Source organism: Periophthalmus magnuspinnatus, chromosome 20 (genome assembly GCF_009829125.3).
Source record: "Periophthalmus magnuspinnatus isolate fPerMag1 chromosome 20, fPerMag1.2.pri, whole genome shotgun sequence".
Classification (NCBI taxonomy): Eukaryota; Metazoa; Chordata; class Actinopteri; order Gobiiformes; family Gobiidae; genus Periophthalmus; species Periophthalmus magnuspinnatus.
The window spans coordinates 12508772-12524703 of NC_047145.1; the positions used below are offsets into that span (position 1 = coordinate 12508772).

General features: G+C 38.8%; 1 protein-coding gene across 1 annotated transcript in view; it reads left to right on the forward strand.

Moving 5' to 3' along the window:
- Positions 1 to 15932, forward strand: part of LOC117388699 (RNA-binding Raly-like protein) — a 101971-nt gene that overhangs the window by 18015 nt on the left and 68024 nt on the right. Inside the window, exons 2-3 of the mRNA XM_055230282.1 lie at positions 7351 to 7440; positions 7559 to 7673. Of these exons, the coding sequence (XP_055086257.1) occupies positions 7351 to 7440; positions 7559 to 7673 (205 nt within the window). The remainder of the gene's footprint in view (positions 1 to 7350; positions 7441 to 7558; positions 7674 to 15932) is intronic.

Sequence of the window (15932 nt, forward strand, 5' to 3'; positions counted from 1 at the left end):
AATATGAGCCAATTCACCTGGAAGCTTGAGGACCAAGAAAAATTGGTCTGAGATCCGCATGTGGTCCCCGGGCCACAGTTTGGACATGCCTGGCCTAAACCCTTTCGATCATGATAGAAATGTTATGTGCAACCTTATACAAGTTGAACAATGTTTGAATGTTTTTGAATGTAATGACCGAAGAAAATATCAATATTAAATAAACATATCCACTTCTTTATACAGTCTAAGGTAAAAAACGATGAATGAAGAGATAGAGTTTCCCTACTTGCATTACCTTTGAAAATCATATGTACATTACTAGGGCCATACCAGACTAACAACTACCATGCTAACAGCGCACCACCTGATTCCCGGAGAATTAAAGGCTATATAATTAGATGCAGATGTTACACAAGCACACAGTGGAACGCAATCTCATTTCTACCTTCGGAGTCGCTTCTACAATATCAATATCAACAAATTTCGCTCAACTACAAAAGTCAGTTACAGCCGCTATAAGACCCCCCCCCCCCCCCCCCCCCCCCCCCCCCGCCCCGAACTCCGCATCCACCTGAAAGTCCGTCCCATTACAATATTAATGACCACACTGGAGGATAATGTGTGATGGATCACCAATCACGCTGCCTCCAAATGGCACGGGCGCGAGTTGGCCACATAAATAATACAGTGATTTAGATGCAAAATCCATGGTAAGCGGATTACGAAGGCACTGGCACTGTAATCAATCGTCATTTTGGGCCAAACATGAGGCATAGCAAGCAGCACTGTGTAGGCCAAAGTGAACTATACCAGGAAGAGTGGGGACGTGGATAGACAGGAAATGTAAGACGTTGAATATCTAAGTACTGGGGAAAATTCTGTTTGGATTTAGTGGCTAAGCTTTTTAAATGTTTTGTACAATGATAAACGTGTGACTAGAAAAACTTATGGTTTATGAATGAAATGTAGTGGGTCTTCCAAATGAGAGCAGGTTTCAATTTATTTAAGATATATATATTTTTTAAGATTCGATTTTTGTAGATTTTTTTTTGTTTGATTTTTTATTTTATCATTTTACTTTCTGAATGGGTGCGGGCAGCACATTTAGCAGTAATAATCCATAATCCATAATGTTAACACAGGCCAAAACTTATGATAAATGGATCTGAACATTCAACCAGTTATGTTTATGTTGAGAGCAGGATTCAAACCGACAACCTTTTGATCAGTGGACAAACTCTCACCAACAACTCACCGCTACTTCCAGCAATTTTATTATTTTTTTTCCCCCACAAACCACAAACCGCAAATTTAACTGGTGTAAAACTATGCTAAATATTTACTGCATTATGATTCGCGCCATCAAAGTCGTGGAGGCGGTCATTGGCGAGGGATCTTGAGCTACGGGTTCCTAGTTAGGAGTACCAGCAGAAGGACTGACCATATTGATTGACAGAAGAAATTGAAGCACCCAGAGGAAACCTACCAGACCCAGAGGGAGCATTCAAACCTCTCATAGTTATACACTGCACATTCTGGAAACACAAATCAGAACTTTTTAGCCATGAGGGAAAAGTGCCAACCACCAAGAGAGCCTAGAGCAATCAATCTTACCAAGTGTCAAAATAAAACTGCGTAGGTCCTTTACAATAGCAGTTTGACAGAGGAGGTATTGTGTCCTTGTCTCTGCAAGTTTTTCATTGATTTTTGGTTTTCAAAGGAAATACACAGTTGTTGCTGCATCGGACGCTTGTAGATTGCCTTTGATGAGTACTTCCAGGTATATAGGGCACAGACAAAAGGAAAAAAGGATACATATAGATCAATATTGAAAAGTAGCATGACAATTGGTCAATTATTATTATTATTATTATTATTTTGTTATTTGTGAATCCACACGATACACCTGATTGTCAAGAATATAGTCATTATAAAGTTACTTACTGAATTAACTGCCATGTAAGCTTAACGTTTTAGCTTAAATGAGGCTATTAAGGCTAACATCTTACTTAGCTTTAAAAAGACCTAAAGACCCTGTGCCCATTTTTTCCATTATCTGGGCAAAATTTGTCTTTTCCCAGTACATATATTGTATAAGAAGCTCCTGAGGTCAAAATAAGTCAGCTGTGAACAATCTGCATCTAATTATAAAGCGTTTTATTGTCCGAAAATCAGGAAGTGCACTGTTAGCATGGTAGTTGTAGTTGGCATACCTCATCTCTGGCCTCTGAAAGATGTGGAACGCTCATATAAACTCATCATGGTGAGTTTTAAGACCTTTTACGTCAGGTACAGAGCTTTTAATTCATAAGGAACAAATGATAAATGGTCACGTTTTGAGATGGCATTTTTCCACCTTCAAGACACTCAAAGCTCTTTACATCCAGAAACCACTCACCCATTCACACACACATTCACACACTAGTGTACGCAGACACTGGGGGTGAGGTGGGTTAAGTGTCTTGCCCAAGGACACAATGACAGCCTCCTGACATTAACCCCTTAATTAAGTAGTTACTAAGCCTGAATCACTCTTATTAAACATTTTGCTATGTTTTGTTATCTTTTTTCATTCTTGCTAAGGCTGTAAGTAGTTATTATAAAGTGTTACCCAATTCTGGACCCTTTTATATTCCATGAAATTTTAAATATAGTTTTTAATACATACAGAGAAATACAAACATTTTTTCCATTGATCAAACTTCTACAGAAATCCACGCTGTTACTTAACCACTCTGAATATTACCGGCTTACCACGGGAGCTTCCAAGAACGCATTTTCCCTTTAATGTCTGTCCAAACCAATCTGAATGTGTCTTCTCCTCTGTCTGCGTGCTGTAATTTTTTCCATCATTCACCATTAGCACTCCTCCACTGACTTGGATGGACAAATTAGCATAGATAATTGCAACTGTGTCGACAATAACGGCACGGCTCGCTAACTTTATTTTGAGAGGCAGATTTGGCATCGCGAACGGTAGCCTTCCTCGGGGGGTATTGCATTAGGGCCAACTCTTCTTGATCCAGAGGACTGTTCTGTGCCAAAGTTAGCCCCAAAAGACCTCCTTGGTGCTGCCTTTCATGTCCCTGCATACGTGTGTGTGGCGCAAAGCAGGGCCCAATCTGAAATGAGAAGTAGAAAGTAATGATGGGTCTGATTACCTCACAGAAGCATAGATAACATCATTGTATTGAAGATTTTTACTACAAATCTATCCTAGTTTTCACATTTTGGTGAAGTCTATCATTTTGCTTCCTGGTTGGACACAAGCTGCAGATATGACACACCTAGATTTAATTCCATAACTGTTACCGAGTATCTATAATGTTAATGAAGTTGCACACACACACTTCTTCAATACTTTACGAAGATGTGAGTCTGGTCCATAGACTGTATACAGAAGTGGACTAAGTGAGTGTAATGTCACCCATAACGTTCAGCTCCAATCAAATGAAGCACATTGAGGCTAGACGTTATAGGGGTCTCTTATTTATGTTCCTATCTTGGTTTACTAACACAATGTAGAGCAGGTTAATACGAACATTTTAAGACCAAAATGATGAGGCTCACTGCAGAAATTACAGAGAGAGGGGTGACAATTTTCTAATGTAAAGTGAATTGGAGCCAGAGTCGATGAAGCCAGAAGCGCGTCCATGATCACTTCCTAGTTGGGATGCGGTGGCGGCTAGCAAGTTAGCTATATCCATCTATGTACAGTCTATGGTCAGCTAATCAGGGACAGGCATGGTCCATCCATATTGCAAAAAAGTGAAAAAAAAAAATATTACAGATGTCTGAAAAACATCGCGGATTTCTGTGGAATCAATGACTGAAGCACTAAACGCTGTTAATCTGAGGTCAGAGAAATTCTGTTTTATTTGTAGAAGATAGATGACAAATGAGCTCTTTCGTTTCACACGTCACTGAAAAAAAAAAAAAAGATCTACTACTACTGCCTCTAAGCTGATGTAAAACTATGATATGTATTAACCACATGTACTTTCCCACCAAACCAGGTCATAATGTGAATGAAAAAATACTAATTCATAAATAAAACCTGTCTATGTATTTTAACCATAGCAAGGACCTCAAATTTATGTTAAGTTATGGTAATGTTCACAAATAAAATTTTGTATTTATCTGATTACATGAGTCTGTTAAAAACAACAAATCTGAAACAAACTGGGATGGCACGTGATCACACAGGAAAATATCGGGAGTGATAAATCGACTAAATTTCAATATCAGACCAATACCAATATTTGATGAACTCTCTGACATTACCGATCACCCATCACTATAGTAGACAGAGCTAGCGAAGATTGGCAGTTTTGTGTATTGTTGTCTTGGTTGCTGAACGTGTCTTCTTGTCCTTGCGCACGATTGGGATGCACTGTGGTGTTCGTCTTCATGCTCATTAATCACGCACAGAGAGACTGCACCGCGAGGATGTTCACTTCACAGTTGGCCTGACCCCGGACTGCACACAAACACTCTGTAGGATAAGGACACTTTCAGAGTAGAACGGAATAACAATAAGAAGACCTTGAATGTTCTTTAGTGAACATAGATGGGCAAAAAAAATACTTGCAAAGTGTTCCATAACTTAAACCCATGCTGTATAATAAAAAAAAAAGTGCTGTTTCAGTCTGTTGCTTCACAAACAATGATTTTGTTAAACATACACCAGTCAAAATTGTGTATTCATGCTATAGTGACACATTGGTTTTGTATTTGTCTCTTCATTATGATTATTTATGTTTTGATTTGTGTGATTTTAATGTCTTTCTTATTCTGTAAAGCACTTTGAATTACCTTGTGTACGAATTGTGCTATACAAATAAACTTGCCTTGCCTTGCCTTGATTCCGCTGTTTATTTATTGCAGCTCATGAATCTTTACAATATTATAGATTTAGAATCATTTTTGTGGTTTAAATCTGCTCTTGGGTTATTGTGTCAGTGGCATAAATTAGGTCGTTTTTACAATGCCACAAGTTAAGGTGACGTAAAAGAGCATTCACTCTGAGAGTGGTGCACTCGGGCCCGTGTGAACCAACAGTTGCATTCTGGACCACAGTAAACAGCCGGTCTGAGAGTGTTTGAAACAGGAGGTCTCGGAGCGACTCCACTCGCACTCCCAGGTGGGGCGAGTGCGGTGTGAACATGGCCAACCTCGGTCAGACCTACGCAGGCTCCTGTGACAGTAAAAGTGCTTGGAATTGGAATCAGATCATATTTGTATGAATTTCTGCTTAACACGTTTGTAACGAGGCAATGTGGATGAGCTTACTAACAGCGACAGTCTCCTCCTGCCTCTGTCTGTCCTAAAAATAAGTGTGGCGATCAGCTGATGGACTCTTATGTAGCTCATGGTGTGTGTTTTGAGTGAATGATGGTGGTGTATGTGAACAAGGCCGACCCAAAAGTAATGTAAACATAACTAAATCTAGTGCGCACTGGAGTCGCTCCACAAAGCGCAATAACATGTGTGAAAATTACCTTAGTTTCAATATTCTTGTTTACCATATATATTTACTTCAGCAAAATATTGCAACTTCAAAATGTGTTATCGTGACAGGCCTATTTACAACAGTCTGTGTGATACGTCACCCAATTTCATGTCATTTATTCTAGCCACAGTTATTCAATTTATGATTAATGATTTAAATAACTTTTACATTTTCTTTATTTTTTTTATTATTTTTTCCCTAATCGAACAGCCTTAGTTGAGATTTTTCCCAACATGGTACGAAGAGTAATTGAATCACACTTTATTCAGGTTGATGGTGCTGTTGTGTCACCCATACTGCCCTCTCCAATCTCGGTTTCTGGCTGGTTACATCAGAAAGGTCTTCTAGCCAAGCACAAAAATGTGAATGTTTGGTCACACAATGAGAAGAATCCCCCAGATGACCCCGTTTTCCAACACTATTGACATTGTAAGTTTTCAATTGAGCCTTCTTCAAACTGTTAGGTACTGACTGAAGTGCTTCTGACATTTAATCCTTTCTGAAGCAGCTTGCCTTTATATTGAAATTTCACTTACATATCTGACCTATTTCCATTTTTGGTACCACTTTATAATAACTACAACATGCCTTAATAAAGCAGCAACAAAGATTTAATTCATAATGGCCAACGTATAGAAAATGTACTGAAAATGACATTCTATTGTCTAAATAAAGTGTGTTTTTTTATTATCATTGTGGTATCTGAATCAGTATTGAGTATCAAGTCTAATCGTGAAATTTTAGTACCGTGACAACACTAACTGTGAGACTCCTACTTTATTTCAGATGAGTGTATTTCTTTCTTCAGACTGTAGAAATATAGTCATCCCTCTCTTCTGTAAAGAGCTTTGATTTCCCATCATGGCCAGCTCACATTTGCCTTGTCTGCTGCGGTGGCTCCCTCGTTCACACACACTGACACATATTGAGCTGGGCCCGCGCCTCACTGTGGACATAGTCAGATGGATTACACTGTTGCTTTTGGCAGGGGCCTCCTTTGCTAATTCTCTGATTAGAAACCTGGGTTCACCGGCCGCTGAAACACTCATCTGTGAATCAAAACAAAGCGCTCTGGGATTTAGTATTGTGTGAAAGGGATGAATGGAAATCAGTGTCATTTGGGTACAGAGATTTTAGAATAGAATATTGTAACTTAAAAATAGCAGTACGCATAGATACTGGATAATGACTCAGATAAACATACTATTTAAAGGTGCTATAACAAATTTTTACTGTCTTAAAAACTTAAACAGTTTGCAGTTATACAAATGTTTTGTCTTCCCATGATGGCAGCTCCAGCACCTCTTCCTACTCCACAGTTGGAGATATTCGCCTTGTCCTTGATGTACTTATGGATCTTGGATGTTTTTCCTGGACAGTGGATCTCACAGTCTCTAGTCCTTGGCCTCCCTCCTTATGGCTCGCGGGTACTCAGTGTCTCATGGTGCTGGATTTGGGATGGAACCCGCCATACATGGTCAGGAGCTTTCAGGTCTTAACATCTGTGGCCTCTATCTCCTCCTTTGGCCAGTTTATGATTCCTGCTGAGTATCTAATTACTGGCAGGGCATAGCTGTTTATTGCCTGGGTCTTGTTCTTGCCATTGAGCTGACTCCTTTGGACTTGCCTTACTCGTCTGAGGTATTTGGCCGTAGCTGCTTTCCTTGTTTCCTCTTCAAGGTTTCCATTTACTTGTGGGATACCAAGGTACTTGTAACTGTCCTCAGTGTCTGCTATTGTTCCTTCTGTGAGGGAGACATGACATTCCAATGTCTGTGCTGTAGATCCTGGTGGTGTGGATCAGTGAGTCAATGTCTTGCTCATTCTTAGCGTACAGCTTGATGTCATCCATGTAGAGGAGATGATTGATGATGGCCCTGTTCCTGAGTCGGTATCCATAGCCGGTGTTGTTGATGATTTACCTGAGGGGTTTCAGACCTATGCAGGTTGGTCTGACAGGTTCTGCAGTCTCGGGCAACTGTTCAGTCTACCAGGAGCTGGTATCTTTGCCAATGCTCTTCTGTGCTGTGCTCATGTATTGATCCATGTGCCCACTTATCTTAGCCGCAATGATGCCTGACCTGAGCTTCCATGTTGTGGAGAGACAGGTTATTGTTGATAGCTGGATGGGACTGTACCCTTTGGGGGATCCTTCTGGATCAGGATTGTACGCCCTTTGGTTAGCCATTCAGGGTGAGTTCAATCTCTTAGCAGCTGGTTCATTTGTGCTGCCAGGTGCTCATGGAGAGCAGTGAGTTTCTTTAGCCAGTAGGTGTGGATCATGTCAGGGCCTGGTGAGGTTCAGTTTCTCATACCTGAGTCTGTTTCCTGGATGTCTGCCACTGTGATGGTACTGGATTCTGTTCGGGGAGGTTGCTGTGGTCTTCTCTCAGATCCACCAGCCACTGTGCACTGCTGTTATTTGCTCTTATAGCCAAGCATCTCTAGGGTCACTGCTGTTGAAGTGTATATCAGCTCATTGATTTCTGTGATGGTTGAGGTAGGGGTCATTCTCACTGCTGCATTTACATCTTCTAGGAGACTTTCAGATGGTGCTTCACTTAGCCTCCGTAACTGGCATCGGGGTTTCCTTGTGTTTATTTGGGGCATGATCTTATCTTTCAGGTCAAATGAGTCTGCTGTGTCCCAGACAAGATAAGTCATGAGCCTAATAGCACAATATAGTGTCAAAATAAGATTGCTAATTAGTTCTGAGATAATATTTATCAACTTTGGTGACTACATACACCCCAACCTATACAGTGTTTGATTGTGTAATCACTGATTTGTACTTCCTTTTTACAATTCAAAGAGAAAATGAAAGAAAATAAAGACAAGATTGTGGCTTTTTTTTTTTAACCAGAGTGAATACATACATTTCAAAAATGCAATAGGAGAAGATGGGTCTTGAACCCCATGTTAAAAGTCAATGTTTTGCCAAGTGAGTGAGCAAAAAAAAAAAAAATCTGATCCGCCAACTGATAGTAGTGTACAAATGTTAAATCTGATACTGTTATTTAAAAATATTATATTAATATTATGATGTACATTAAATCAGGAAGAAGAGTTTGCTGTCAGATCAAGTATTTATTATTATTATTTTTTTTTACGATATCCCACTGAACATAATAAAATATAATATGCAAATACTCCCCTAATACTACATTTTCTTTGTGCTATTTTTCAATTCTCATAAGCTACACTGGAACTGAAATAAAAAGGCTACTTTGATCTTCCAACAATTGTTTGATTCCAAGATGCAAATTTCCAACTTTGGAGTTATTAATTATGTAAGCATAGCATATAAAAGCACAAGGAAAAAACATGGTTGCACATAATCCCCCACAGATGTGAGGCTAGTGCTAATGAGAAAGCCAAACACAAGAGCTACTGTTTTAGGAAGAACAACTAATGCTCTACTTTTATTCAGCTTAAGTAAAGAAACAATCCTATGTATTAAGGCTGCCCTTCTGTTAACAATTACATACAGCACAGTGGTGGCAGGGTTGTGGGTTAGATTCCCTAAATTTCGCCTTCATCTCTGTTGTAGTTTGCATATTCTCTTAGTGTTTAGGTTAAATTTCCTATGGGCACTCTGGGTTCCCACATCTACCGAAAACATGCACAATAGGCTAATCCTCCAGCTAGATACTCTTAGCCTCTACTCCTGACAAGTTGAAAGGTATGTCAAAGGCACAGGACATATTTCCCAAGGCAAATAAGTACTTAATTATATTGTGATGGAGTAGGCGATGTGAATTAACTGTCTTGCCCAGAGACAAAATGTGCTCAGTGTGAGATTTGAACAAGAAACCCTGCAGTTACTTAGCAAACACTCAACCCGGGGTGCCAGTCCTGCCCGTTGCATAGTACCTGTATCCATACTCGTATTTATTCCCAATCTAAGAGATAACTTTTTTCGAATGTATTGTTTTAGAAAATCCAATACTACAACGTCCCTGGTGCTTTGCTTATTTTGACACAAATCCGTGAAAAGTAGATGCAACTATCTCTATCCATGCTTATCTCCCCACTGACCACCCAGGATCTTTGGGCGATGGTTCAATTCCCTTCACTAGGATGACAAATGGGGGCCAAATTGGAGGCAATCTGTACTGTTCGGCTCATGCGCTAAAAAGCATCTTGGCTGAAATTTTTCATTCATCCAGAGAGGCATTGGCAAGGCAAAGTGGTCACTGAAGGAGAAAGAGTGGGATAATCGTGCATAATCAAAGACGCTATGTGTTTGCTATGGAGACATACAACGGGTTCAGATTTAGGGCACACTGACAAATAGTGAAAGAGACTGCACATAACATACTGCTAACACTTTGAGCAGCAAAATGGACTTTTATGAGCTTTCAAACATGTTATAATAGTTTTTCAATGATTCATGCATAATCCTTTATTCCCTGCATTCATAGTGTGCTCATCCCTCATCTTGTCCCTGCCCACGGAACCATTTGCTCTTGTGTTTGGAAAAAATCTGACTTCGGGTCATACACATTGAATTCAGTTTTTCACATATTTTTTTCATCAGCTGCTTCCTACTGTCGAAATTCTGCCTGTGATTCAAATGTGTGTTATTTTTATGTTAAAGTCGACCCATTATGCAAAATTTACTATTTAGAGCTTTTACCCTCTCGAAGTTGTATTTAGCGTGATTCATGCATGAATCATTCATGAGTAATCTGTATTCACCTGCATTCACAACATCATTTCTTCAATCAACCATCATTTTCACCGTGTACTTGCTTCGTTTGGTGATACGAGTAAAGGTTCGGTAGCATTGTGTTGTCATTTTGATGCAAATAACCTCTAACCCTTACCCTCTAACCCTAACCACTGGTGTGCAGCTATCCGTAGGAGGTGCTAACAGCTGCATGGCTCTTTGTTGTGATGACGTTTACGGTGACGTCAGCTTCCATTAACTTACATTAACTAAAACTTCATAACACTTCAAAACACTACAATCCCAAACCAGCTCTTTAGTTTATTTGTTTGAGAAAAAGTCAGTACAAGGTGGAAGAAATAATAAAAGAAAAATGTATATACTGGCACTCATTGTATCCACTATTTCACTCTGCCCTTCGTTTCATTACAGGTGATGGATTTGAAACCCATCACTGTATTTTCTGAAAAAGTGGGTTGACCATCACTGTCTATTAGAAGAGAACAGCATTGTATGAAATGTATCTATAAGGGACTACTTCAAAAACTGCCAAAATACCTCACCTGCTTGTTAATCATTGATACCAGAACATTTAATAGCAGATCACATGACTAGCCACACCAAAACTGAGACGTGAAAGAGAGCTTTTAGCTGTTTTGCTTCACATCATTATACAGTCCTAACATATCACAAGCTCTCATAATTTAAACTTGGAGTGCTTACATGCCATCAATCATATATGGTGGTATTTCTCAGTTTTTAGCTCAGTGTGACAGCTCATGTACTGTATATTTATTCAAGTCTTAGAGGGATATCCACAGTATTTCATCTAAATCCAGTGTGTGACTCGTGGGGTATTACATAAGCAGTGTTTTGAAGCTCGCTGGTTCCAGGTGTGTCTCCTTGTTGTGACACGGCCTCCCACAGAGCGACCTTTTCATCGAGCCACAGCCAGACCCACAGACCCGCGCAGACACTGGGCTCTTTGATGGACAAGCTGCCCTTTAGCTCGCCAAAACAATTCATCCTGCTGCTAAAGGCTGTCGGTTATGTCACACCAAAATGGTCAATATTGGTTTTGGGACAAGATTATAAGATAGATCACAGCAGCGGATTAGACTTTAGGAGATGTTTACAGATCTGTGGTTATTTGAGTTGCAGCTGTGTATGTAATAATTGTTGAAACACTTGATTTCTTGCTTTGGAAATGTGCATATAGGAAACAAAGTATGATTAAAAATAACTGTTTACAAAAATTCATTTCAAGCTTCTAACTATATAGCAAAATTATTGTCAGTGAAATATCAACAACTGCAATATTTGTTTCCAAGATTTGAAATAAATTATTATTATTTATGTATTTATTTTTTTATCTAATAAATGAGTTATATTTACTAGTATTACCTTTACGTTCCAGGTTATTTGAAATGTTGTAATCAAAAAATATATATTAAAAGAACAGTTATTGCAACATAACAGTGATTCATGTCCAGCTTTAACTTTACACAAAACAGAATCTAAAAATAGTTGTTGTTTTAAAGGAACTAAATGTAAGATTTATTTTTATTTTTTTCATAAACATATGCGCCCAGGTATGAGGGTCAAATCAAATATAGGTCTTACTGGTAACAATTATAATGCTGTTTTATTCTTAATTACAAAAACATTGGACACGATGGCCAAGATGATTATGTTATAATTTAGTGTTTACGTTCTGAAGATGATTATCCAATCAGAAAGCAGAATGAGCCATACATGAGTCTTTCATTTGGGTTGCATTGGGTTTCAGTGTCGAAATATAATTGTTTTAAACCTTAAATGACTCGCTCTGTTCTGAATCGTCACTACCAGAACCCGAACATCTGTAGCCAATTATTAATCAGTGCTAGTGCAGCCTCTGCGGTGAATTCTGAAGGTCCTGAGCTTTCACCTGAGGCATGGAAAGTCCATACACTGAGAGGAGAAAAACTGGCAGCCCAGGTTCAGTTGTGATTTGAAAACTGTAAGAGCACAAGCTACATACACTTTACAGACATATGGACGGTGTCACCCAGGGCTGTGTCTTACCCTCTTAAGTCTAATTATATGTTTCCTGTTTTGCCTCTTACTGACTCACTGGCAATTATGCAGCTGGACTTGAACGACAGCGGCGGTGGGGTCCTCACAGCTGGAGGACGTCACTCTGCCTTGGGCCTGAGCCATGACTGGAGGCTGCGTAGCGAGGGCCTATACCATGGCTAAAGGTTGCGTAGCTAGCATCATGACGCTTATCTACCTTTTGAGTTTACCACGGTCTACATCCAGCATTGGCCGCAGATCACAGTAAACTCAGCGGCATCACCCAGACACAGTTTATGGAAGGGACGCAATCATCTCGAAGCTCTCACGGCGATGTTTAGAGCACTGGTGCATGACAAAAAGTGGTTGCTTGGCCTTCTTACACCTCAAGCTCCTGCTATTTTTGGGAACACAGAGTGGAGCAGTGGGAGATGGGATTATCCGCTAACAGAGGGCACACGTTTGTTCTTCACAAAGAAGCAGGTCACAAAATATATCTCAAAGTGATATTTTATATAAATAATAACTCCATGGAAAGTATTGCATATGTGATGTTTATGTGATGACCGGTCGACATCAGCAGTGGGACATCACATTTTTATTTTACCGGTTAAAAACAATACGTGGAAAACAAGTCAAAGTAATTATTCCCTGATTTCTGTGCATATGTACAACAATAGTCACCAGAACAGTGGACCAGTTTGACTTAGGCTTAAAAATAAAAAATGTCGCTAGGCTCAAAATTCTTGGTTTAGGCGATTTCAGCACTACAATTATCAGAATTAGACAGTTGAAGAGGGTGGAGCACCTGATGACATCACAAGGTGGAATAGAGTGTTCTCATTTCTAGTAAAGGAGACTAATGTGTGTAAATAGAGCAAAATACAACTTCATGTATAAGCTTCTAATGAGAAAAAAATATTTTAATATGACTAAAATGTCCAAAAATAAATATTATAAGATGGAGGTTTTAAACAACTTCAGACTTTTTTTTGTTGATTTGCTGATGATTTATAGATGCAAAAATTAAAAGCTCTTAAGAATTATGAAGCTTTGAATTCGAAATGTTACCAGCAGATGGTTATGAAAAGGGCTGTGAGCTTAAATCAAATCAAAATCACAAATCAAAATCTAATAAATCAAATCAAAATCCCAATTTGAACTGATGCAATCAGCAAATCGCAAAGTTTGCAGTTGTTTTTTGTTTTTTTTAAATACCATCATTTTCTCCATATATCCTGCATAAAAACTGCTAACCCTGTAGTTTAGATCTGCACAAACATGTCCTGAAATGTGATTCTTGTATTAATATTTCAAAATAATATATCCACATCCGCACTATCTTTTTCAATGCATCCTCAAAAGAAAGAAAACCTAAACAGAGAAAGCCTGCTGTGTCTGTGAAAATCTTGCATCGTATGAACTCAATTTGTAGAGACTTGAGTTGAAGTTTTGTCTGCAAGCGCTGTGTACATGTGCTGCGTCTCTGGAGGGAGAATAAGTCTGACTTTTATAGAGCGAAGCACAGCCGTGTTTGTGCACCTTGACCTAAACTAATCCTCTTGGCTTGTTCACACGTTGCCATCAGCCTGCATCCTTGATAGGGAAGTTGTAAACAAGTTATCCAACAAAAACATTATGTAGCAAGAGCAAACGGAAAACAAAAGTTGGCATAGCAGCATACGGCAGAGTAATTAGCACTCTCGCCTCGCAGCAGGAAGGTCACGGGTTTTATTACCGAGACAATGTGGAGAGGTTTTGGGGTGGGTAATATGCCAAAAAATTAACATCACTATTTTTTTGCCTAAATTACAATCTTAATTTGATTACAAAGAAATGGGTTTCCTCTGAAAGTTCACACATTACTCACTGGTTAAGTCCAACTGTCACTCATAACAGAGCAGTGTTGTCACGATAGTAAAATTCCAAGCTCAATTTTGATACCAAGGAATTAACTAAATACTTGATATTGTTAAAGATAAAACATGCACCATTTTTAGTATGTCATGTAATTAATGTACACAAAATAATAGTGCTTTCTTTATGTTACCATGAAACCGTACATTCCTTCTGATAAAGCTCAAAATGACACTAAAACTGTTCAGGAAAGCTCAAATTTTGTCAGATTGATATTAGTTTGAATATCAATTAGCATCTGATTGTCAATACTTTGGACAATCCTACGACTGACGCTGACAAATCAGAGGAGTAGAATTGTGTCAGCACAGATCACAATATGATGTGATGTGAATGTTGTGTCCTTAGGCAAAACACTTCACCTACATTGCCTAGTATGAATGTGGTTGCAATGGTAATAGTCTGGAAAAACACTATAAAAGATTAAGATTATTATTATTATTATTATATCACCAAAATACATATCAGTCATAGATTGAACAAGGTTAGGTGTGCACAGGTTACCCCATAAACCTAAAATAGTAATATTGTATTTGCAGGTTTCATTGTTTCAGTGTTGTCTCTATACAAGAGTTCATTTTCTGCAAACTTGGGGAAGGGATAAAAATGTCTACTTATGCTTAAAACGATACAACCTATACAAAACTGGCATTTATATCTATCCTCATACTTCATGTAACACATTCTCATGCTTTTTTATACAATTTGTATTTTGTAATCTCGAAATGTCTGCACATTCTTCCTAATAGGACTGAGGGATTCATAAAAACTGCATTGTGTCCATTTGAATAGTTGCAATTAGCTTGATGGCTGCTCTTTGAGATGAGTCTTGTTATAAAACTATATCTCCGTTCTAAAGACAATCGCAGCCCTACTTTCTCGGGGGTTGAATGCACCTGATTTGTTGGTCCTCTTGATGAATTCCACTGGTAATGTAAAGTGTGTCACTGTTGTGTGGTGGCCTAGTTTCTGATGTCTGTGCTTCTGTCTGGTTTAGTATTGTGGTCGGCTGTTATGGTTAGTTAGTACAGAGTGAGCCATTTATGATTTAATATGTGTTTTTTTAATATTCGAGCATTTCAGCAACATATTTATTACAGTTTCTATTTGCATACATTGGTGAGAAACAACTTTTCAGCAAGTGTATTTCTAGTAAATGCTGTGTGAAATGACCGTCAAGTGTCAAACAAATCCTGGTTTACTTCTAATCGAGTCCTATTATAGTCCTGGTGGTACTTGTAAAGGCAAATCTTTTCTGAGGTGGTTCCTTGGGGTAAAAAGTTTGAGAATCACCAATTGAGTGTGAAGCCAGGCAAGTTAGTGGTCAGTGAGCACCCTCTTGTGGCCAGCTGAGAGAATCGCACAGTCAATTGTGATATAAGTTGAGCCACACATCACTACTGACTTTTTAATCATTGGCCCTAGTGGGTAGAATATATATACAATTATACAAACATAAGTCTATCTAAGTAAGTAGTGACTTAAGTGAGAGCATAAAGGTATTTGGTAAAGGACACAGCTGAGCAAAGGATTTAATTTAATGTCTGATTTAGTTTATCTCCATGGAGTTGTCATTGTATTGACTAGAATGTTCAGCAGTATGGCATTAAAACTTAATACTACTTTGCATTTAATCAATACAGTTGTTTTACTGCTCAAAAATACCTTGAATTTACTCTGAGCAGGGTTGCCTTTCCACAGACCTGACCTGTAACTTGACTTGGTGTCTCTCTGGAGATCGACATGCTTAATGACATAGGATGAAACATTCCATATGAATCACAGCTCCAT